Raw genomic sequence first — 25,328 nt, forward strand, 5'->3', positions numbered from 1 at the left:
CTTCTGTTGTCATATAGTGGCAGGACATCTCATACAAACTTTTGGTTGAGGAAATTATCTTGGTTTTCTGAAATATTCACCCAGTCCTTAAAATGTGTATTAGCCTTGATGCTGAGCTCCACAAGTTATTTTGGCAAAACCAAATGAATATCAGGTCACATTTTTAGATTTACACTTACGGAGCACACTTTTCTCTGGTGATCTGAAGTCACTCCTGACAAGGCACATTTGCATAGCTCTTGGCATGACTTCTCCCCACTGAAAGGGAAAAATGATTTATTTTTCCTCGCTAATTAGAATCTTAACTATACTTAAAATCAAGGAAAGGAAACAGGCTGAAAAACTGGCCCTAAACTACATGTGGAAGGTAGGATGCCAGGAAGTATTGAAACACATGGAAGTTCTGTTTTCTTAACAGGAAAGGCAGCGACTGTGAATGCTTGAGGACATCTCCACTGGGTGGTAAAGCTGACAGCAGAAAATCAAAGAAATCTTAGTGCTAAGGCAACAGTTTAACAGAAAATATATGTCAGCTCTCCATGCCCATGCAGATTATCGCTCAGATAAGACTGTGATAGAGGTTAAGAATTCTTTCCCAGTACAGTGTTGATACTGCAAAGCTTTAATCTGTTGTTCTTTAGCTTTTTGGATCTCTTGCTTCAGAACACAAACACTAACAATTTGACAAAAGCTGTGTTTGCACATTACGTCCACTTTCAATCTAGCATTTCAAGTTCAAGTTTAGACATACGAGCACGCAAAGCAAAACGAAGTGGAAAGCTATGATTTTAATGGGGATTTAATCTCTTTTGTTCTTTGACCTTTTGTGGCTCTCAGAATACATCAACACTTCTGTCGCATGAATTGTCTTACTGGCATAGAACGTGCTGATGCAGCCAAGCAGGCATTCAAGTGTGATGAGGAGTTTTAAGTTTTTACAGCATTTTGCACACTATCTAGCAGTAAGTACTCCATGCACTGTTTTGCATGGTATAAATCCTGTGCATCAGCACAGGCCTCAGCTGAGATCCCTTGCACTGTGATCCCTGCAACTGGATGGAGTTGGAAAGCAACTGTAGGAAGCAGTTGCTCGGTGAGTTGGTTCTGGGGGAACACCAAGCCTACTGAGCATCTTCTCTGTAGAAGGCCAAAGGTAGAATGATAGTTGAGCTCAGTCAGCATCTCATAATAAAACCTTTTCAAGTCTGATTAATAAGAAAATAACACACTGCATTTTTAGTGCATGTAACAGACATTTTTTACTTCTTAATTGGCATACTTTATTTCCCCTTTCCTTTTATGCTCCAAAGCCTGTTCAGCTAAAGGAACATCTACAGTGTAAGTACTGTTCACCTACAGTGGAAGTCTCCTAGGTAAAGAAGTGCAGAAAAAACTGAGTCACAGGAAAGGAACCCACCACAGCTGAGGCCCTATATAATGGGGATCAGGAAAGCTGGAGGCAGCAGCAATGTGTGGTTAGCTGTGTGATGACAAGTCTTATATTTCCTAAGGCCAGACTCTTCAAAAGAACTGGGCTTCTGGGATTTCTCATCACAGGCTGTATCCCACTCACGCCCTCCTATCAAAAATTCAGCTATGACTTAATGATACACTCCAAATAAATGAGATTTCCTTCAGGCAGTTGTGAATCCAAGCTGCAATTGCTATTCTGGATAGCAGCAGATATATCAGCTGTAATAGGAATATTATATGGAAGAAAAAGCTCTGGTAAGATAAAAAGAGATTACTTTTGTATTAGGAAGCTAAGAGATAGAAGCAATGCTTCACATCATTGAAGATCACCAAATGAAAAGTAGATGAGTTCTTACAGACTAGAAATAAGACCTGCAGCTTGTAAGGTTCAAGTGTAAAATAAAAGCATGTGTGTCATCTTGGGAGTTCTTCATTTAAGTGCATCAGATCCAGAGGGAGGAGGATAGGTCAAACCTATTGCATGGAAAGAATCAGCATGATTCAGGAGTATCCTGGGTGTAGAAACCTAGAGAGCTTTCTGAGTTCAGTAATATTCATGTTATAGGCTGAGACCTCGGCAGTAGAGTTGCCAATGTGATGGTGAAAAGAGGGAGCAGAATGAGTTTGGGGAGAGATCTGCTACTGCCACGTGGGTCTGAGCATCAAATCGATGATAAAACGCTTCAGATTCTTTCCTCACATGGTGAAATTCTTAAGGATAGATCTTGTCATATTTAGCAGGATAAATTCTTTTACTCTCCTTCAGCATGGTGCTTTCATCAGGCAGCTCTAGCTCCCCTTTCAGTACCATCAGTTCCCAAGTTTACTGCAGCTATGCCACAGCTGTCTTCAGAGTACCCTTCAGTCAGCTCTCATTTTCACTTTTTGACTGAATGTTTCTTTCTTCCAGACATCTTGAGGCATGAAAAAAATTACATGACCAGAAATGACCCTGTCTTAGGAATGTGATATATACACGTCCATCGGAAAATTAAGATGTATGACTTGCTGTTGTTTCGGAATTCCCAGGGCAGAGGAGCTTGCTGGGCTGCCAGCTTTTGCCATCTGTCAGGCATAGTTCTCACACTTCATGAGGCAGACTTTCACACTGGTGCTATTTTTCTCAACAGTTAATAAATTCTAACCAAATCTCAAAGTGTTTCACATAGCTAGCTGAAGAATACTTCTGATAAGGCGCTCTTGTGTAGCTTAATAGACACCCAAGGAATGCCATGACAGATTTGCAATTGAAGGAAATACAGATAATGCTTCTTAGCAGTGAATTCTGAAACTGTATGATTAAATAAGTGAATGTACTGTAGAAAGCCAAAAAGGAAAATACTAAAATAGAACTAATTATTTTTTTGAGAAATTCAGCCACCTATTTCAAGATGTGATTTAATTAAGTAATTGAATCTTTACAGCTGGTGCTGAATACAGATTGTACAGTGCAGCACAGTGGCAAAAAAAAAAAAAAAAAAAAAATCTGGCTTTTGTGTGCATTTCATCTCTTCCAGAATAACAAAATTTGTGGAATGGCTTTTGGAAAACTATCATTAGGTTCTAGAAGATTGCCATGTGTTTTCAGCCTTTTCTTTCACTGAAGACTGCTTTGTTGAGCCATCTTCATATATAGGAATACATGGGATTCCCTTCCGTGTCATACCCGTAGGTCATCCAGCAGTACATCTTAGGCTGTGGCAATGTGAGACAAGCACATGAGCCAGGGGTCCCTTTCCCTTAGATTGCTCAGAATTCAGAATTGTTGTATTAGGAATGTTACAGGATTCAGGCTCGCCTAGTCTTTATGAAGCCCATATAAAGAGAGAGAAACTTGCTGTTTCCACAGTCTCTCATGGCATCAAGTTCAAGAAGCCTAGTTCCTGATGTGTAAATAGCTTTATTTTCTCTCTTTAAAAGAGAAACCGATTTCATTGGGTACTTCACACCTCTTGTATTGCAGGATTTGCCAAAGATTACACCTTCCACGCTCAGCCAATTGCTCATCTTCATGATTTTGTAAACCTGAATTACCAATATCTCCAACCTTCTCTTCTCCAAACTAAAGAAATCCATCTCTCTCCTTACAAGACAGCCTTTTCAGTCCCTGATCATTTCACTTGCTCTTCTCTCTACTGACTTTAACTTCTGGAGAAGAGGAGAACAGGCTGCACACACAATCCACGATGCACTCTCTCCACAGTTTAAATAGTGGCAGAGTCTTTATATAACCTATGCTGAGGCTCATCTGCCAGGTTTGACCTACTCATTCTCATGAGGTTCCGCTAGGGTTCTTCACCATTTGTTCTTGTTCATACACTGTGAAAACTCATTTCTTTAACACTGTCATTTTGAAATACAGTTCAGGTATTTTGTGACAGACCAAGAGAAGAAACTTCTACACTACTGACTTTAATTACTGATCTCACATGTTTATATTTGGCTAGGTTAGGGCTTCCCATACAGATGGAACAGGTAGACAGACTTTAACTAAATCTTGTAAATCCTGCTTGGAGCCCACAGATATTAGATTTTACATGCCAGTTCTACATCTGTTCTATATTTAAGGCAACTCTCTACTTATTTGTTTGTCGCTCTCTTTGGTTTCAGTCCTCCAGCCTCTGAGAACATTGATTAGTCTAAGTGAACTTAACTGTTTTATCCAGATGGAGCAACTCAACAAAATCACACTGAATGTACACAAACGTATTTGAGATTATTTAGCCCGAAGCATGTGGTAACGTGTACAAATAAATAACGTTTCCATAAAACAAATCAAATTACTTTGTGTGGGAAAGAAAACGTTTAAAAATGTTTCTGCATCTTTGTGTTTCTCATTAGTCTCTCTTGGACAAGAAAAATGTAAACTTCAGAGGCTGAAAGTTGCTAGGCTACTTTAACTCTGTGTGAGTCTCCATGCCACGGAGGTTTCACCATGCTTCTGCTACTCCTGTACTTTCTCACTGTCTATTATAAAGGTTACCAGTCACTGACGAATGCTTTTCTTCTGGCATCACAAAAGGGCATGGCCTTTTCTGCTCGATGCCTGTGTGAACAGACATTGTCAGCATGGCTAAAGAATACGGTAACAGCAATGGTGCAGGATCCAGAAGCTCCGCAGCCACAGTGAATCAGCTAAGTTAGTTACAAGTCTCATGAGGAAACAGCTAGAAAATTTTTCCACAGGAAGAACTTCATAACACTTCTTGGATTGTTTCGTCTTGGATTGTTTCTCTGAAGACACAGTTTCAAGGGCACAGTTCTTTTTTAGAAGTATCTAATGATCCACGTACTTCTTTAATATGCATTACAGTTTTGTTACTGCAATTCAGAGATCTGAAAGTAAAACATGATGAACACACCATTTTATTTTATATATTCGAGGGCATCACATGACAATAGCAGCAGAGTCAATCAATTCAGTTTTGTGATAATGCCTTTGCTGTCACTACAAGAGGACAAACAGGTTGAATGTAAAATGCACAAGTTTCAGATGGAACCTCTGCATCTAATGTAAAAACACCTCAGATTTGATAGCACTGTTGTCTGGCTGTTTAATTTAGATAGCTGTTTTTTTTCTTTACAATTGTAAATAGAAAACTTTTTACATTGCCTAGATGTGTTAGCATGGGAAGAGTTAATGCTTTGAGAACAAAAGATGCATCCATTATAATGCTTTGTTTAAACTTTGACTTTTGTATACCCACAACTGATCTTACACTCTCAAACAGTACAATTCTACATGTAAACAACAAATTGCATACTCACACTGTGAGTAGAACTGAGCCTTTTATACCAAAAAAGCTAAGGTATATAAGAGTGATATATATTCATACACATGTATGTTCTTATTCACATACACAAACGTGCTTTAAAGCATTCCCAGAATTGCTACTGGAAGCTTGTCCCTTAATGTACCCTAAGCATGTATTTGCTATTTTTGAAACTGTGGAATTTATCTTTCTTTAATATAGTACGTTATAGAATGTATGGGGGGGGAAAAAAAAAAGAAAAAAAGAAATTTCTCCCACAGTGCTCCACAAAAGTTTTCATGTTCTCAGCTTCTGAAAAGTCTTAAGATTATAAACTTGCTGGCAAGCTCCTGAGGAATTTCAAGGCATCTGTGCCTGTGCTCCTTATTTTAAGCTCTGTCTTCCAATGTTATGAAATCAGCAAACCCTCCTGATTTTCTTAGTAACTCCATTTTATGTGGTTCTGGCTTTCAGGGAGATTCAAGAATGACATAATCTTTTCTCTTCTTTTCCCACCCACAGATTTTGGGCTGTTGCCATTGGTTACACCCTTCCGAGTAATGTGCAACAGGAATATTTGTCTGCTCCCATATGCCCTTAGATGGAAGGCAGCCCAGCAGAAATGACTACAACCTAGTTCCTTGGCTCTCAGTTGATCCCTACCATAGGTAGATCAAGGCTTCTTCCTTTTCTTTCTGTCTGTCAATATTACTTAGGCTTCTGTGCAGGAATGTCAGTCCAAGTTCATGCTGTTTTATAAGGAAATGGACTGATTTCTCAGCACATTTTAGTCCTTCTACTGAGAGGAGAGTATATGTCTCGAATGTAGTAGCAGTGAATAAACAAGCTATACAAAGTGCTTCTTCTGTATTTTTTACTGAAGCATTTACACTCAAGAAGTACAGAATTCTTCATTTTTGAAAGAAAAAAAAAAAAAAAGAGAACTGGGCTTGTATGTACTCATATGCACTCTACCAATTATTCTTTGTACCAAACTCAAGCACAAAGATATATAACAGTATAAACGTCAGAAAGAAAAGACATTGCCTGGAGTTTTTATCAACATTATTGAATTAGGAGCATTTTGCAGTCCCACTGCCAGCCTCCTCAAGCCTCTCCTGACTGTCTGAAGACAAGAGAGTTGGTAGGATTTGGAAATGGGGCATTTTAATACAATATAGACAGCAATGCTCCCAGCTACATGTAAAATAATACTAAGACATGATTATAAGTTGAGAACATGATGCAGCAAACACAGCACACCTCCTAGAGCCAAACTCAGAATTTCAGAGAAAGAAGTATTCCTCGGCCCTTGGAAAGGGACGATGCGTGCAGCCGTGGCACAGCTTATCCTGTTTTGTACATTCACTCTGAATTTATCAGTCCCTGCAGAAGTTCTGAGAAGACTTGACAACAGAGACTTTCTTCGAAGTCTAGACATTATTCTATCCTGCAGATTAGCTCTTCTGCAGGCTGAACAAACCCAGTTCTCTCAACCTCTCTTCACAAGAGAGATGCTCCAGCTCTCTGCATGTCTTGTCTTAGAACCAGAAGAGGAAAAACTAGAAGAGTTGCAGTCACGGTTCTTTCATGATCAACTGCAGTGCTGTACGTTTCCTTGGCCCTCTTCTAAGTTCAGTGCAGCTGAGAGTCACATCTTTCACTCTTGCCAGTGTGTGATAATCCAACCAAAAAGTATCTAGCAGGAAGAAAACTGAGATAGGCTAGAAAAAAGGACAAATTGATTGTAAAGTCATCAGGGTGAAATTTGTGAAAAATCAACAGGAGTACCATGTGAAATGGATCCAGAGGATTGTTTCTCTCTCTAGGCTCAGTGGAAATGCAAGCTACGCTAATATTTTTGTTTCTGTGATAGAAATTATCTGGCTAATATATTGTAACATTTTAAGAAAGGGATAATATGAAAACCCTATAAAATTCTACTTTGGTGTCATTAAAAAGTCCAAGGCACTTAAAAACATGTCCTCTCAAGGCAATTGTTAAGTTCTAGGAAGTTTTTGAGTGTATCTGCCCTTTATTGACAGAATAAAACGATTATTTAGATGGCCAAGCTCTTCAAATTTTAGTAAGTGTCTTTAACTCTGCCTCTAATTAGATCTATTTCTTCAATTGTTAATAGATGTTATGATAATAAGAAAGAAAATCTGTTTTAGCTGCAGTGGAATTGCAGTTACTTAAGATATTAACTTCACCTAGCCATATTAACATTTCAGTTTCTAATAATGAAAAATATTATACAAGCATTTCCAAAAATTATCTTTATTTAAATGCTCTACACCCTATATTAGTGGTATTTTTTTTTCACTATATATGAAGAATAGATAAAATCATTTAACTTCTGCTATTACCTCATGGCAAAAATATGATAGATATTTATTTAGGGAAAAAAAAAGTAAGAACCTTTCTAAACAAATAGGTAGAAGATATATTTTGGGATAGACTATATCAGTTGATATTTTGCTCCTTGAACAGAATATTTTCTGGAATAGATCCAGGCTGAGAATCTAAAGTGCTTGTCCAAGCTTCTCAAACAACCTTACTTATGGGAATACTTGGGCCAAGTCATCAGCTAGAATCAAAATCATCAATCTTAACATAAAACCAGAGTTTGGATTGCTGGCAAGAGCTAAGCAAGCAGCAGAAACATTTTCAGTTCTGATTTTAACAACATTTGCATCATTATGACATCTGCCTTTTGATACTATTCTAATAAACTGTGTCAAGAATATTGCAAAAACAAACATTATACTTCATTTAGCAGCATATTTACACAGAGCTGGAGCTAAATTTCTAAAAAAAGAAATGGTGATGCTAAAGGATGATTCTGTGAGTAACACTCAGTTAATCAATAAGCAGATATATCAGATGACCCAGCCACACCACAAACCAATCTGCACTGTAAATAGTACATTGTAAAAAATGACTCATGACAAAGTATGTTCCATATCAGACAGGTGAAAACTGTATTTGTCAAATTAATTATCATTGTTAAAGCAATGTTTCCCTCTGCCTGATTCTAAATTTTCCTCACGTCCAAGGGAAATATAGCTGCACTTAAAAGAGTTAAGTTCAGTCCTCAGATTTCAAAAGACCAAAATAAAACAAAATAATCATTTGGGAATGTTGGAATTGTAGTGTTCTTAATCAAACAGATGAATTCCTGTATGTTACAGCATGTAGATGTGATGGCAATTTTCACTGATGTACGAAGTGACTAAAATCTCTCTTCCCATTTAAATTTGCAATAAAGCATTACTGACTTGAAGGAGGGAATCCAGACTAATGTACTGAAAAACTTGTTGCTAATTTTCAAATGGTTTAATAGAAGGAGTGTTCATGGTGCATACTTATTTCTGTATTGTTTATTGTATTATTTGACATTTTTTTTATTTCACTGACGACCTAGAAGTGCATTGTGTTGAGCTGCAGCTGATGTTTAAATGATGCTTTTAAACCATGTAAGGCTTCTTATTCAAAAATACATTTGAAAGTCTGGAAAAATAAAAATTAAATAAATCTATGAAATAAATGAATTTTACTCTGAATTTTTGCCCCACACAAATTATTTTAAAGACTGTCTCTCAGAAGCTCATTCATTCATGGGCAGTATTTTGGCTCCGTGTGCATTTATGTAAGTAAGAAGAATTTTGGACCTCCTTTCTATTACATCAATAAGCTTTTCAATTCCTTTTCTGCCTCCTTGGCTCTCCCAGTATACTTTATCAAGGAACAAAGACTGAAGCAACTTCTCCCGTAAACGCTGGCTCCTCAGCACTGAAACTGCAGACTCAGGGAATCTGGAACAGCACAAAGAAAATCATCAGTTTTGCCGTCACTTTGAATTGCAATATTCATGTTGTGGTTTAGCAATCAGTTCTACGAATTTAGACCGTGACTCAGCAAATGAAGTCCATGCATGCCTAATCATACATGTATCTTTTACACAAGTAAGATTACTCACACATTTTTAGACACATCCTGTAATTCACTGCATGCTTCTTGGGCTGCTGATATTTATTCCAGTAACTTAGCGTCCCTTGCTTTTTGATTATAACATGGCAACTCATTTTACAAAATTATTAACTTAAAGCTTACTCATTGATTCCTTGCAGTATTTTGAAGTCGAGATTGTCCTCACTTCTGTCAAAGAAACCTTTATTGTCTATAAAGGCCAAGTGCCTTTGATCGTGCCTTCTCTGCACTATGTGCGTCAAGTCAACGGCATCCTGATCACTGCATCTCAGAGCCAGTCCTTGCTGCACACAGGAATCCTCCTTCAGAGGTTTGAATCCACAGCAGTGTCTGTCTAGCCGGTTATAGATCTAAAACCAAGCACAGCAGAGCGCTGAGTGAGAACAGCATCAAAGTATTTGGGGCATGGTGCCACTGTCAGACATTGCTCACTAGCACAGCTGGCAAGAGAACAAGTCCAGAAGAAGCATAATTAAAGGCAGCAGTGAAATGGCATTAACGACCTGGTCCACAGATTTCTCATACTGTTAAAAGCAATTTGCTAGACTGTGTATTGTATCCATTTTATAGCCATGATTTGTTATGTCAGTAGAAATTCTTTGAAAATAATGGAACAATGCCACTTTGTAACTGGAATAACAATTGGGGAGTTTTTACCAAAGGCTGTAGGATTTTTTTTACATGTTGTCTGTGGGAGCACAATAGAAATAGCATAGCCTGACAGACACAAAAGGCCTCAATTTTCTATCAGACATGCAAATTTTTTATTTTTTTTAAAGATGGGTAAGGGGCACATTAAACAACCAGAAGCTACCAAATGCAGGAATGAAGAGTAGATCTGTAACCACAGAGAAGCCTCTCCAAGCTGCCCTGTGATGCATACTTTAATGACATCAAGGTCTGGACTATTGTTTCCCATGGGAACACTCACTCAGTCATCACACAGCACTTAGCTGGAGGAATACATCTGGTCTAACTATAGCAGTGTAAATGCTAAGCATCTCTCCTGACCTAGTCATTTCTGGTCCTCACATAAACAACGACAAGAACTAAGCACTCCCTGAGCAAAGGATGCCATTTTAGGCTAACTGTTGAGCATGGAAAGATACATCACACTTCACAGGTACTCCTATTTCCTGCTGACTAGATAACAGTATTGCCAGAACCCTGAGTGCACGACTGGCCTTAATTGCCTTAAACAGTCTCACCTGGGACCTTCACACATTGCCCACGGGCCCAGGAGCCCTATTTAAGCTCAGGCTCAGCAGTTCAGCTCTCTTTTAGGCCTTACTGGGGGTGTATGTGCTTCTTGTCCTGTTACTTGGTGCTACTGGATAGCTGCATAGAAGTTCAGGCTTGATGACCCTGTGCCATGTGCTAAATGCTGCCAGCCGTGCTTTGGGCTGCCCTTAACTCCAGGCTTGGTTTCTCCTGGGGACCAATCCTATTCTTACTTGTAGGTGTTTGGGGAGCAGAAGTGAGGTAAGATGCATTTAGACTTAATGAATAAACTAATCGATAGTAAATCTTTTTTCTGCCCTTCTTGTTCACTGTATAGTGCTAACCTTTAAAACTGCTCTAGGTGTAAAAATAATACTGCTCATGTAAGCACAAAGCCTTCTAAAATTAGTCTTTTAATTTTTTGGCACCTCAGTGAAATGAAGTATTGTGACTTCTGATGTAGAACTGATGAATGTTTAAAAGGTCTCCTGTTATTGTTCATCAAGTGAAAGCCTGAGAGCTCTTTCTTTGTCTGAAGCATGTAGCACTGTTGCCACTGGAATTAGTGGAAGCATTTATTTTCAACTGAGAAAATACTTGGAGAAGAACTAGATTTCTTCCTCCCTTTTCTGCTGCACTGCACTGAGCAGGAACAAAGACTCTGTTGCTTGCAGTGTCCTAGCTCATTTCCCATTGAATTCATTGTCCAAAAGTGAAGGAGCAGCTTCAAGACTCCTCTTGTCCATAGCCCTATTTCATCCTCACCACATTTCGTTACATGTGTTAAATAGACAGGTAGACTGTGTTCTTACAGATAGCCTTTTGTATGCACTGCAACATTACAGGTTTAAAACAGAGCAAGGTGATACTCTGGAACTGATATTGGAACCTTAACAGCTTAGTACTGATTTTTGATACGTATTTATGTATGCACACGAAAATCAAAGAAGTCATTTTTATTTTTGTGTCCTTACTCCACCTGAGTTCTTGAAGAAGGCAAGCAAAGGCCAAAAACAAGCATTTGTCAGCCTGCTCCTATGGTTTATAGTATTTGAATCCAGAGATTAGGAACCTCTTTAAGAGCACCAAAGGCATTTCTTTGATGGAATTATGTTTAACCTTTCACTGCAATACTAAATGATTTATGAAGCACTTTTTTACAGCCGTCTTCTGTAGTTTACCAGACTAGGCTTTAGACTATTAAGACATTTTTTTTCTTGAATCAACTTAAGATTATTACACCTGATGGCCTCTTTAACTATCTTGAACAGTCTCAGACCATCATGGTGCTTATGCCCCTCAAATTCTAAGATGTTAGATTAACTCCACAACACAGACATTGTAAGCACATTACACAGGTACCTTAGTTCTTCAAATTCCCTTTCTATTTTCTGAATTATTCATTCTTATTCAATCTTACACGCACGGAGGATAAAAATTCCATCTTAGAATAGAATGGTTTTTTAACTGACCTCTCCTTCTAGAAAACAACAATTCCCTTAAGAAGTTTAAAAACTTGTCTTAGAAGATCTTAAAATTAAAAAACAGCACAGAACTGTTAAGGATTTTTTAAACTGTTCAACAAGAAAACATTGGCATGAAAAAATTAACTGATGTATTCTGCATTATTTCTGTTGGGGTATGTTGTATTATGTTTAGAACCAAAATAATCCACATGTGACTTTATTCTACTTTCTAAGAGTTTCTTGCTCATAGTAGAATTAAGATGGAGTCTTTAAACAACCAACAATATATTTTCAGAGAAAAATTTCATACTCTTTTTAACCAGACTGCAAAAATGCAAGCATAGGAAGCCTTCCTTAATCCTATAACAGACCTGAGAAGGGCAGGGATAGGCTATTCGTAAGGCAGAATGATTCTTGTATTTCAAGAAATGAAACTCTACTAAAAAGTTGAATTATATGAGCGCTCAATCACAGTGCATAAAACTAGTGCTAAATGCAATTTTAAATACCAATAGCTTTATAGACATCAGTAATTACTGCAGGAGGCTCAGTTACACACACCTGTCGAGCAGGCAGAGACAAATGGAAGCAATGCTAGGGGAGGTATAAAATCAGCTGCCAGCCATATAAAGTTAGTTCAGCTCAGTCCTTATTAATGCAGAGAGTATATTAATGTCCTGCTGTGTAACCAGGAACAAGTTCAAATTGTGCATTTAAAAAAAAAAAAGAAGAATTTTCTAATATCCCATGTGTGTTTGTGATTTTTTTGAGGCAGATATGTGTTCATTAAATGTTGTACCTGCAGAAGAAAATCGAAGACTGCCATCTTGGACCACTCGTGATGATGGATTTCAGTGCAGCCCCACTCATCTTTGGGAACTTTACCATTCTGCCAGCATTTCTGCTTCAGTAGTTGCTGATATTTTCCCCAGGTTAATCTCACTGAAGAATGAGTATTGTTATCAGTCGGACTCAGTGAAGAATCCCAGAGAATAACAGGACAGGCTTGACCAGCTGAAAAAGGAGAAATAGGTAGTAGTTATGCTGGGATACTGTCAGACTGACTTGAGACATTGCCTAAGCATCCACGATTACAGTGTTTTACAGATGTGGCAGAAAAAAATGTTGCTACAGGCTAATAACTTAACATCCTTTGGTTTATGTGGTCTTATTCCACATCTAAAACCAGACACCAAAAGAATGGAAGAAGCACAGACATAAATGCCTTCAGTATACAGAAGGCTGTTTTTTCCACTTGGAGGAGATTAATGTATTAAGCCATATACTAAACCTAAGTATTACAAAGTGCACAGGTAGATTAATACCCTAATGCTGCTGTGAACCAATGGTGAAGTTTCTACAGTGAATTGATGATGATTTACAAGAGCTTGAAAACTTCTCTCAAAGTGCATTTTCCCATATAATGGGCATAAAAAGATTATAAATCCTATACTCAAAGTGGATTTATTTTGTTATTTTTAATATTGTAGGCTTATAATGTATGATTTCACAGTCCTGAAGTGATGTATGAGAATACTGTAGTGTTAGCTTAGCATGAATAAACACCTTGACAATTTTATTAGTTTTTTCAGATACAGATAGAACATGAGAGCTGCTTTGTATAGCAACTATTTTGATAATTTTTTTCCCTGTATAGAGAGTATTCCACTTTGCTTTGAAATCACTAAGTTGGGGGTGTTAGCGCTGGTGAATCCAAGTTTTGTAGGATTTAGTGGGAAGAAACCACTGAAAAAGTTTAAAATAAAATAAGATTTTTCACCCTATATCTAATAACAGGCATGTGTGTCCTGTTAGGAAAATCAGACACTTTCACTGCCAATGCAATGCTCCTGTTGCTGCCTTAAGCAGTCAAGGACCAAGGACTGACCATGGTTTATTAAAAGCTTAAAATAAAAGATTTTATTTTTTCTTTTCAGAAAGAAGACAAAATATGATGCCTTGTTACGGATAATGGGAATCAATTGCAAACCAGTTACTTACTAGCAGGTGTTCAGATGTGTGCAAAGCTCTAGAATTCATTTATATCCAACTTGAAGGTCTGTAAACCTACATGCCAAACATGTGCAACTCATGCAGCCTAAACTATCTGTCCTCCATATGCACTTGGACATAAAGATGTATCTGAAAAGAAGCTCTCCTTTTCTCATGCAGGCAACGTGCTCCATGGCACCTTCTTCAGAGGCAACCTGGACGGATGTCAGAACATTAAAGACTGGCACCAGAGATGAACAGCGAGGTAGAAGGTGCTAATGTGAATCCTCCACCTGTAAGCAGTGAGAATGGTTGATGGATATCCACACAGCACCTTCTTCTGACTATCATAGTAAGTAAGAAACTTTCTTTGCCAATAATTAGCGGTGAATTATATGTAAAGATCCACCACTGTACTGCCAACAAAATAGAAGTGCCCCAAAAGTAATGCCTCCTATTTTACTGTGTTGGCCCACGATGTTGGAGGAAGATGTTGGTGGTACAGCAGTAGAACCTTCCCACCAATATTCCTTTTTATTTTGTTGCCATGTGACAGATGGCTGCAGAGGGGCAATCTAACAAAATTCCACTAACATGGAAGTGCTCATGTAGCACAGGTGTGCCACTGAATTCCTGCATGTGGGAAAAACAGCATCCACTGACATTTATCAATGCTTGCTGAACACTTAAGAGATTAACAGTGGATCTGAGCATGGTGAGGGGTGGATGGTGTGCTTCAGCAATGGTGACTGTGGGTCACCTCTGCTGGTGAAGATTTTGTTGAGAGTGACATGCAGGCTCCTGTTCATAGCCAGTGAAAACGCATAGCTAATTTTGGTGACTGTTGAAAAAGTTTTGTGGCTGAAAATTTGTTCTATCAAATAATGTTATTGTGCTCTTTGTATCTGTTGTAGTGTCCATGGCAATAAATAGGAGGCATTACTGAATGATTTAGGATGCAAGACTCCATGCACAATCACATCCCAATGTGTGCTCCATTAAGAGAAGTAGAGAAAAATAAACTCTCTTCCAACACCAGAATGTACTTGAACTTCGCTCTGCCATAGCATATGCATACAAGGTAGTCCTCTAATCAAGGCAAATTGTGGCTCTTTAACTCCCTTCCTTGATTAGATCCTTGATTTGTCCTTAGGAACCCAAAAAGTGTCCTTTCACTACGATCAGCATCATGCATCAGCATGTTTCCTTTGATGGGAGAGGAACAGTGCTGAGCACTCCTGTAAAATCAGGCTTCTTTTCAGGCCTGAAATGAGTGTTTAGGAGTTTAATTTCCTAATTCCTAGCCATTTCCCAATCTCCCTCACTCTGTCTCCATCACTGATATTGTAGATTACTTTAGTCAGGTCAGCCATCAGCTAAGCCTCTTTTCCAAGGCAGCTGGAGAAGGTCTATAAAAGCATTGCAAACTGGCACACATGCAAAAAAAAAAAAAAAAAAAAAATCCTAAAAAACAGCTTCCTTCAGTATCAAGTCTGATCTTCTGTTTTTGGACCTCTGTCAACAGCTTAAATAAGCGACTTGCAATTTTTTCAACAAATCAAATATGTAAACTGCCTTCTAACAAAACAAACATCTCCTTTCTACTCAACGGGGGCATGATAAACAATAGTAATATTAATAATAATATTGTTATTATATTGTTAATATTATATATATAATTTTTATATTATATATAATATATACAATAGTAATATAAATAACAGCAATATACTTGAATAATATCTTAGTTTCCAATATGATTTTAAAAAAAAGTTAAAGAGCAAGGTTAAATACAGGAAATGTTTGCGTTCTAGAGGAAATGAGAGCAGAAAAGATGAGCCAAAATGTTTCAACTCTGTAATTTAAATTGAATTATGGGAATACAAAACAGTGGCTTCGGTAAAGAGCAGCGACTTAAATTTTTTGACACTAGCAGGAAAACACAAATTTGCTGAATTAAAGCAGATAAGGGGATGATTCATAGCTGTATCTTGGCATGAACACATGGAGATAGGCAGCTCTTCTGATTCAAACCTCCTGAGAATGGGGCTAGAGTTAACAGAGCAATGGAAAACACAGCCCAACCAAGAGCACCCAGTCTGATACAGCCAGAACTGAGGAGGTCCAGCACACTTCAGAATAAGTCCATTTGCCCTGAGTGGACCTCTTCCTTAATCAGTTTTATAATCAGTAACACAAAGGGTTGCTGTTTTTCTGTTGCTGCAGCTGCGCTGTGGCTCTAATTACCAAGAATGCCATGGTTGCCTGTTACTGAAGGACCTAAGGACTGAAAAAAGCTCCTGAGAAATTCACAGTGAGAGAAGGAAATACTAAGAGGGAGACAGGGAAACTTACTCAAAGCAGATTAACTTCATTTTCTTTTCACCTGCTGCTTTAGATCCATTTAACTAGTTGGCTACCTCAAGATGAAATGATCTGGAAAACTGCATGAAATAGGCTTTCAGAATTTGTACTGGAACCTACTTCCCAGTAATTTGCGTGGATTTTTCAGCATCAAAAGATTTCTAAAAATTTATTTGGCCCTTAGAAGGTCCAGCTTCGGGGAATCCAAAGCTGAATACAGAAACCCCAGGTCACCACATTTGGCTGCCCCAAGGTACTCAGACCACTTTGTTCACAATTAAGCAGTGTACCACTGCTTGGCTTCTTCTGTATCAGCATTATCTCAGAGATCCATGTGCCATGTCACTCTAAAATTGGGCTGCATGCTGCTTAACCACTCAGATGCTCTCACTAATGTTATTCTTCTACCTTGTCTGCTAACTTACAGCAGGAGCATTTTCCCTAACTTTCAAAGAAAATACTTTCAAAGGTACCCAAGAAACCTTCAGTAAGAAAGCAGTTATTTCAGGAGATACTTGGAGACCTTTTCAAACTCATCATTGTTTGCTGCAATGCAGTACGGTTTACTGCTGTCACATTTAAAAGGAACAGTTTAGTTGCCCACGTAACTTGGTATGGAAAGCTGAGGGAGTCTGACAGCAGCATTTGGATTTGAGAATTTCTTTGAGATTATGCTCTGAGAAAAGCTATAAAATACAGAAGCAGAAAGGACATGATTTAGGCCATTAACTTATCCTGCCTGTACGTCTGATTTGCAAAATTTGACCTGTGTGCAAATGGACATTCAAATTAAGGAATGCATGAAATGTGCATTAGTTGACCTCTAGAACATGGACTTACACACAAACATCTCTACTCAACAAGATGCTGGAAATACACTCTCTGGAGACATGTATGACATGATAGTGTATGTTGTTCAGGTTGCAGAAGTAGCACAGAAAAACTAAAGCACTTTCAAGCATTTTAAATGCATAAGGCAATGCTAGGTTTTCCCTGTTCTTTGCCCTAAAATTAATGACATTCATAACACCCTTACCTGCTGTTTTGCAACTTTTGGTGGAATGACAAATGCAGGCTGATACTGTAAGGTACAATGGTGAAAAAACCTATGGCTCTATTCATCATCCTGTAGAGGCCAGCAAAGCGAAACAAGCATTCCCAGTAAGTTATCTATCTCATGAGTCATTCACCTATTTGCACCTAACTAACCATGAAAAGTATTACTCAGAGGAAGGTCTTCTGGCACATTTCAGGAACAAAAAGCAGTTCTGGGCAAACAGTTGGCTCAGTCTCAGCTAACAGAGGGCCCACTGAATTGAATGCACATGTGCTTACTCTTCTCAAACATAGTCAGCCAAATTTACCATAGAAAACCGTGTGTTTGAGAGGTGGCTGTCAGCATGCAGTAGCTCTGGACTTAGGCAAAGAGATGTAAAAAAAAAGCTGTGCAGCAGTTGCTGTGTGTTATGTGAGGAAGGCTGATTAAGAGCTCTGCACTATGGTCCAAGGGGACCCAATTCTCTTCCTCTGGCAGTCAGCTGCGGGAAAGGAGCAAAGCCCTCCAGCCGTTATCGATTCATCTGTGGCTCCAGGGACAGCAAACCCTGGCAGCTGCTGAGCTAGAGAGCTCTGAGAATCTGTGCTGAGGACCATACTTGGCTTGTATGGATTAAAGTTGGTCTGTGACTAAGATGTGCTACATAGCAAGGACACTTAAGGCTCTCCTGTCCTTTAGGTTAGGATCATCAAATAATGAAGACTCTCCATCCTGACGTATACCAGAACTTATACACGCAAAGGGCCATTCTCTGCTTTCTTCCCCAGCACCTGGAGTTTTCTAGTTCTTGCTGTTTTACAGACAAATCATTTGTTTATAGGTGTTTTGGAGCTCACAATGTGTTCATGCTATGTAGATAGCAATAGGAGTAATGAGTATCTACTTGTGTATGCCCAGAATCATGCTCACGGCCTGTAAGACTGAACTTGAAAGGGCTTTGCCCACTTGTACACCATAGGATATGCCACTTAATTACAAAAATGAGAGTTATCATACCTGATTTGTCTGTGCATGATGGAAAAATAATATAATCTTCCCCCAAAAAGTTTTAGTTAACATCTGTGAGGGTTTACAATTAACTAAGAAGTGAGAGGGCTGTGAACAGAGAACTTGCATACAGTCTTTTGCTAGACTTTTAAAGAAAACCCATCAGTGAGGGAATAGTGGGAATAAAGGAAACAAAACCTATATATGGGTTTAGTATGTGATTCTTTGAAACTGCTTTCGACAAAATGAAAGGCAGTTTTGAAAAGCCCATTTTTTAAGATTTTAATGCTACATCAAACACGTCCTGTTGCATCTCATCACAAGTGAGGCAAGCTAAAGGGATGTGTCATGGGGACAGAGATGTCAGTTCAGAAATTGTGTACATTTGTTCACAGTCTCTAATCATGTAGCACTCTCTTTGTCATATGAACAAACATGAATAACAAGCTACCCTGTAATAATCTTAGGAGTGCCCACCTCCCCTTAAGTGCATGCAAGTTACAGAAATGAGCTCACTAATTGTTCACGTTGTTTTTAAGAATACATTTTTGTTAATTTTGTCAACACGAAGATGGTTTCAAGATTATGCCAAATACAAGCCTGCAAATAGTAGTGAGCTCAAATAGATATGAGGCATCTGAGCTCCAGAATATTTTGAGGCTAAAGAAATGGAGAGAGTAGGTACAGTAACTGTTCCAAATCCTCTGTTCACTCTTTGGCTGGAAAAAATGAAGTGGGACCAAAATAATGTTATTTCTCTTCTCATCACCTAGCAACACTCTTCTTGCTATAGGAACGTAGCCAGTTATGTGGAAAGGAAAATAAAAGACAGCAGAATGACTCTGTCTGTTCCAGACAGTCCAAAACATACTGTAAGGTGACAGACACTGTGCAACAGTGTGCAATTAGCCTAATGGCCGTTCACAGAGACTTGCAGTCTGTCATCTCTGCAGCCGTGCTGTGCAGAATTCCTCAAACTGAACTACCTTAATTCCTCATGACAGCTCTATAGCGATAAATCTTGTGCCTAAAAATAAACTAGGCATAATGTATCTTCCATGCCCTGCAAGTATGAATAATATTCAGAAGCCACTGAACTGTTATTCCTAGAGATTCATTCACATTGTTGTACAGGCTGCCAGAAGGAACGTTTACAAAGCAGGAACAAATCAGAGATCACTAGGTCCTCTTCCTGCTATCAGATTTTAGAAAGCCATTCCTGTGTTACTTGTTTCTTTTTTTGAAGACAGGCTGAAATAGAAATATTTCCTTTAAGCTAATTTCAGCAGTAAGAAATGAGCAGCAAAAACAAACAGCCAGCCACTTTAGCAATGATTCACTAAAATGCAACGTAGTCCTTTTGGGCTGTGATTTGTGACTGAACAAAAATAGCAATTAGGCTGCAGACATTTAATAAGTAGCTATCTTAGATGTAGACTTCTAACTTGCATTGCATGTCTGAATCTATCTTTAATTTCTCTATGGGATAGAAAGCCAAAGTTTTCATTGAAAACTGTTTAAACCAATTGTGTTAACAGGTATATTGCAACATTTCCTGCAAGTATTTCTCTGTCTACGTTATATATAATATGTAATGAGCCTCAAAACATCAAGCAGGATTCAATGAGACGTAGTAGTTTTTTTGAAGTATGAGAAGGGAGAGCATAATATTAAAAATAAGTAGTGCCCAGAGGTATTAGCAGCGTGCAAGCTTCTTCAGGAAGTCCTCCTACCTTTTTAAGTAGGTTGTTACCTGACAAAATACAAAGCCCTTTGCCTACCACCTGTTTGACAGATGAATTCTTGTGTTCCCTTCCAATAATATTTTATTCAAGTCAAATCTAAGAGATGAAAAAAATTAAATGAAAGGCAAATATCCAATGAATCAAAAGGAACCTTCTGGAATTTCTTTAGTCAGTCTGTATAATGCCATGCGACATACACGACTCCCTCTTTTTTATCATTACTAATTCTCATGGCCAGTGAATCATTACTGCTCCCAGCAACTCAATCGGTTTTATATTTATTCTAAATTTGGAAGCACTGCATCATTTGGACAGCACAATTACCTGACAGAAACTACAGACACATCAGCTTTATACCCTTCTAACAATGGGATTAGTTCTCAGACTAGCTGCTGTCCTGTGGTTAATGTGGGATGGGGGAGCTGAAAATCATAGGAATGCGTTACCTTGGAAGAACTCCGATTTCCTGCTTACAGAAGGTAAGCTCCTGTTTAGCCCCAAGATCCTATCCAAATGAAAGGCAAACACTTCACTCATGTCTAGGGGTCTTTTGATGATGCCACAGTGCCCCTGACTACAGGCAGTTCCTGTGGTGCCGGGGCCCCTCTCAAATACTACCAGGACAGCTTTATGAGAAGGTAGTTCTTGGATGCTCTCTATCCGAGAATCTGCCAACATACGCATGCTTAGAATGTCTTCTTTGCTCAGCCACGAGGGAGAGCTCTCACTGTAAATCCTGATGTTACTTTCTTCAGCCCTGAGGTTGTGCCTTAATCCTTCCAGAAATCCCCCCAGGTCTCTGATGTCCCCTCTCCCTGACTGCCATTTCTTTATGCTGGAGTATATCCAGTTGGTGTTTTTTCGCCTCCAGAGCTGTTGCTGCTCCTATTGCACCCACAGCGTGAATGTCCCTCCCCGGCTGCTGAAAAAAGATCTCCTTCTGGCCAGTGAAAGCGGCTTTTGGAAAGTGCTGCCCATAGGACAATGGGACTGCATGTTTCTTCCTGCTCTTTGGCTTCACTGTGCCTCGGATATTGGCAGGCTTGCTGCGCTTGGACCGCAGGGTGATATAAACCACGTTAGGTGGCACCAAGGTCCCATTGCCATCCAGATTGGGTTCCTGGAAGCTGGATGGTGACAGGGTGCTGTCCAGTGGGATGCCCGGAAAAGAAGCTTGCACTGCATCCTGGAGACTTCTGGAACTGATCGTTTCATATCCTCCTTTATGCTGGGGTAAAACGTGGCCCACCTGACTGACGAGGAATCCCAGGTAGATCACACACGCAGTGCCCAGCAGCAAATTCCTCCTTGTCCTCAGGCGCCTGCAAGTCCACAGCCTCAGCGTCCGTGGGGAGCACAGGCAACAAATAAACAAGTTTTTTATTTTACCTGGCTGATCAAAGAAGGTCATTTCTCTAGTGAATCTGCATGATGAAAACAGCATACAGTCTTCTGTACACTCCAGCCAGGATGATGATGCATGATTTCCCTTCTCTGTTTTCTATTTCTCCTTTCCCAAAAAGCTTCCTGCATGGGTGATGGACAGAGACTGTGGATATGCCTGGGAATGTGTTTAGTACTAAGGATGCTGACACTCCACGTCTGCAAGCTGTTGAATTCTTATCAGCCACCACAGGGCAAGTGATTGGTTTCAGAGAATGAATGGAGCCAGCTACGTAAGCAAAGTTTACTCACTTGTAGTCTAAAATATCTGAAGTTCTCCCTTGCAAACTGCAGAAAGAAAATGGTTAATAGTACCATTTCATTACACACATTCAGCATCTGTGGTTCTATATTTAAAGAGACAGAAGTTCTAAATGAGATAATATGCATCTAGAAATGTTCCAGAATACATCTTTCCTTTTCTAGTTACAATGTAAGTTGAACACCAAAATCATGAAATACAAGCTCAAACTGTAATCTCAGCTAGCTGTCTTCCAGCATTAGAAGAAAAGCTTATCAAATCCAAATCGTTATCTTTTTCTTATAAGACAGAGTCTTTACTAAAGCTCATGTTATGGAAATGCTGTAAATTACACACTACTAACAAGCAGTAACTGTAGTAATTACATATGCATATACTCAGTAATACAAAAATAAAGTAGCAGTAACAAATTTCCCTAGTTTAATGTAAATGCAGTTCATATTACTCATAAACCCAGATTAAAAATGAAAGATACTTAATTCTTTATACTCTTGTGAAGCCATAAAATAGAACCTAGCAATAGTTTTTCAAATAAAATCACAGTGCCTTATATATACTTTCAAAGAAACAAAGAGAATAAGTGCATACAGTATGCTTATTGCTATAAAAAGTATAAAGCCTCTTACCTATTCAGCTTGACTCATCCTTTGTCCTGGTAAATTCCTTAGGTTAATAAAAATAACTTAGTAGAACTGACGTTCTCAAAGAATTCTAGCCCATATTTCAGTTTTAAGTATAGTTCACATTTATGTACTTCATTACAAGCTAAATAGTGTTTGGAACCTAACCGTACTGAGAGGTTGTTTGCATACGAACTGCTATAAACTTACATGAACCTACACGTTAAAAAAAAAAAAAAAAAAAGCCCTCTTCTATTTTAAATTCTGTAATGAAAAGTTCTGTGAAGTAAGTGCCTTCCAAAAGTACATTCCATCCATTTCTAACTCCTGAGGGCCCTCTAGTGCACTGCACACAAATGAACAGAAGAAATTCCCATTTTTCCAGGGGTTTCTTTTTATAAGAAGGCCCTCTGCATTTTGAAATGTTTGAGAATCATACGTTCTTGTGCGGAGAAACAAACAGTGGCTTTTAAAATGCTATTAATATGCTACTAAACAGGAGGGTTTTCTATTTGGGCTTTCCAAAATGAGGACAGCACAGTTATTGTACAGATGAGAGAGTCGAGGCAGTAAGAAGAGGTTGTGCAGAGCTGAGCAGTGAGGCAATGGTGAAGCTATGACTTCTGACTCCTCGTCTGTTATAAGCACAAAGCAATAAAATGGATATATTTGCTGCAATTAAACTAATATGGACATTGCCTGTTCCACAATTAACACCTTATTGAGGATCAGATTGATTAAAGAATAGGCTTATGTTTCATATAGGTCTAATTTGAGTTACAAAACTTTGTGAGTGGATTTTTTTCACTGACCACCACTTTTCTTTACTTAATTCAAAAAGCTCCGGACAAATCTATCAATAATATCAGTGTAGATATGGCTAATCTTGCTTAAAATTGTTTACACTTTAAAAGGCACGATATGGACCTTCTCAAATCAGCCTTACATGTTGGAGGGTCCTGCTGAAAGATGGAATGGTCATTAAAGAGGTACCAGCTTTGTGCCCTTTTGACCAAGAGAGAACATAAATGGGTCCTATGAACAGCCTCCTGTTTTCCATCTAAGAAAGATACAAAGTGAGTGCTAAATATCAGCAAGTTATGTGGGTAAAATCAGGGCACAGAGCATACACATAAAGTCTTTTTGAAATGCTTAAGACAGGTTTCTCTCTTTAAAGATAAATAATGGGAAGTAAACAGACCACTTAAACAAACAGTTTAGAAGCAAACAAATCAGCATGAAGTTTGTAACCACTGTACTTCTTTCAACTATCTCAGAATGTTATTATTTTTTTTCACCTTCATTGCTAGTGGCACAGGCCAGGGAATGTATCACACTGCAACAGTATATCTGAATGTCCAGTTCCTGCATGCAGACTGTACAGTGACCTGTCCATGGCAATCAAGCAGTTGTGGAACACTGCCTGTTCCAGTTACTAATACTTTTCCTTTGGCATGGCATTTCTTTTAAATTTTGTAACCTATGCAATCTCCTTGCAGGAATTCTTTAAAGATTATCTGGTGGAAATTATATAGGGATACAGGATATTTCTTTCCTTCCTGATTTCCTTTGTAGCCTAGAAGCTAAAATGTGCTGTACCCACTGATGTGCAGTGTTGACCACTGAAGTTTTTTTTTTATGATTTCTGTGACTATGGCCATAGTATTTTCTTAATTTTTCATGTTCAGGAAAGAGAATTCTTTCTTTCATGACATCTTGTTAAATTTATTGGAATGGACAGTTGCATGTGTTCGACTACATAGGATTCAATATCTTGTTAACTGCACAGATACTTGCATCTAAATTTCTTTTCTGGATCTTTAAAAGATAACACATTAAGACATTGTTTTTTTCAGTGCTTGTATACAGCTCCATTGCCCTACTAGATTTCACAAAATAACCAACAAATGGCTATGGGCTTGTTTGGAAAACAAACTTTTCTTTGTGTTTCAGAAAAGATAAAGACACGTTTGTTCTTTGGTAGAATTCTTCTTTCTTGTATAACTACTAACACAAAGATGCAGCAGGGCACAAAAGTGAGCTGAAAGGGTAATTTCTCTGTGTTCAAAAAGAATCTGGAGTATTTTTTTGAAAGAATAGACTGAACTATGAGTTGTCTCATCGAACACCGACCTCAATTGTTGCACTTTGCCTACCTATACTTAGCCTACAAGTCAGTATTTATTTCTTGCTGCAAACTGTTTTTGTGGTATTGCCATCAGTGTCCATTAAAGTCAGCTTTTCTCATGTCACTTCTTTGTATGCCAATATTTCACAGCCAGTGTTATCTATTCCTAAGCCTAGCGGCACTGGAATACCAAAGCTAATATAGGATTAGATGGAATGGAAAAGGGCAGTGGATGGAACAGGGGAATTAGGAAGTAGTTTCTAGTTCTTTTCATTCCTAGACACAGTACAGCTGAATTTTTTGAAACTTTTTTGTCTTGTTATAACTGCTGAAACACAACACCATCAGTGTGTTCATTTGTAGAAGAAACCAGATCAGTTTGTGTTTGTCACAGGGGCAGATATTCACGTTGAAATGGCTGAGGAATGGTGCAGAGCTGGTTGTACGGGGCCTATGGGCCTGCAGGAAGAAAAGGAACTGTCATTATTATAGTTAATGTAGACCTGATTTTACAAAGCATTGCTTGTGCTTGTGCTGGGCTTATGCTGTGTTTTTAAGGCTGTCAACGTGAACTGGCATCTGGGAACTGTACTTTGAGAGGACAGAGATGTTTGCTTCGTTACTAAACATGCTGACTAATAAGTCTATGCTTTAACTGCTGCGGGTCAAATCCTTACAGGGCAAACAGCGAGAAAGCTCCATGACATATGCGTGAAATATTTCTTTTTTACGACTTGGATTTGATTATTGAACAATGCCGCAGCTTATGGAGGCCGCTCGCCTGAACCCGGGTGCCTCATAGCCGGGGACAGAGGACAGAGGGCG

The 25,328-nt window shown here is 38.7% G+C and overlaps 2 protein-coding genes across 4 annotated transcripts in view; one reads left to right on the plus strand and one right to left on the minus strand.

Annotated features, from left to right (window-relative positions):
• Positions 1-4,817: 4,817 nt before the first annotated feature.
• Positions 4,818-21,568, minus strand: GASK1B (golgi associated kinase 1B). The gene is given in 5 exon segments (XM_003205366.4): positions 4,818-9,043; positions 9,342-9,568; positions 12,705-12,919; positions 20,497-20,806; positions 20,808-21,568. Coding segments are annotated over 5 exon segments (1,647 nt in total). The 5' UTR covers positions 21,495-21,568; the 3' UTR covers positions 4,818-8,835.
• TMEM144 (transmembrane protein 144) overlaps positions 14,171-25,328 on the plus strand; it is a 27,242-nt gene continuing 16,084 nt past the window's right edge. For 2 of the 3 annotated variants that reach the window (XM_031552997.1, XM_031552998.1), the window contains exon 1: positions 14,171-14,249. In XM_031552997.1, coding sequence (XP_031408857.1) covers positions 14,213-14,249 — 37 coding nt within the window. In that variant the 5' untranslated portion in view covers positions 14,171-14,212. Of the gene's footprint in view, positions 14,250-21,636; positions 21,727-25,328 lie in introns of those variants that run through there. The other variant, XM_003205367.3, reaches the window with a different exon arrangement.

Source organism: Meleagris gallopavo, chromosome 4 (genome assembly GCF_000146605.3).
Source record: "Meleagris gallopavo isolate NT-WF06-2002-E0010 breed Aviagen turkey brand Nicholas breeding stock chromosome 4, Turkey_5.1, whole genome shotgun sequence".
NCBI classification, from domain to species: Eukaryota; Metazoa; Chordata; class Aves; order Galliformes; family Phasianidae; genus Meleagris; species Meleagris gallopavo.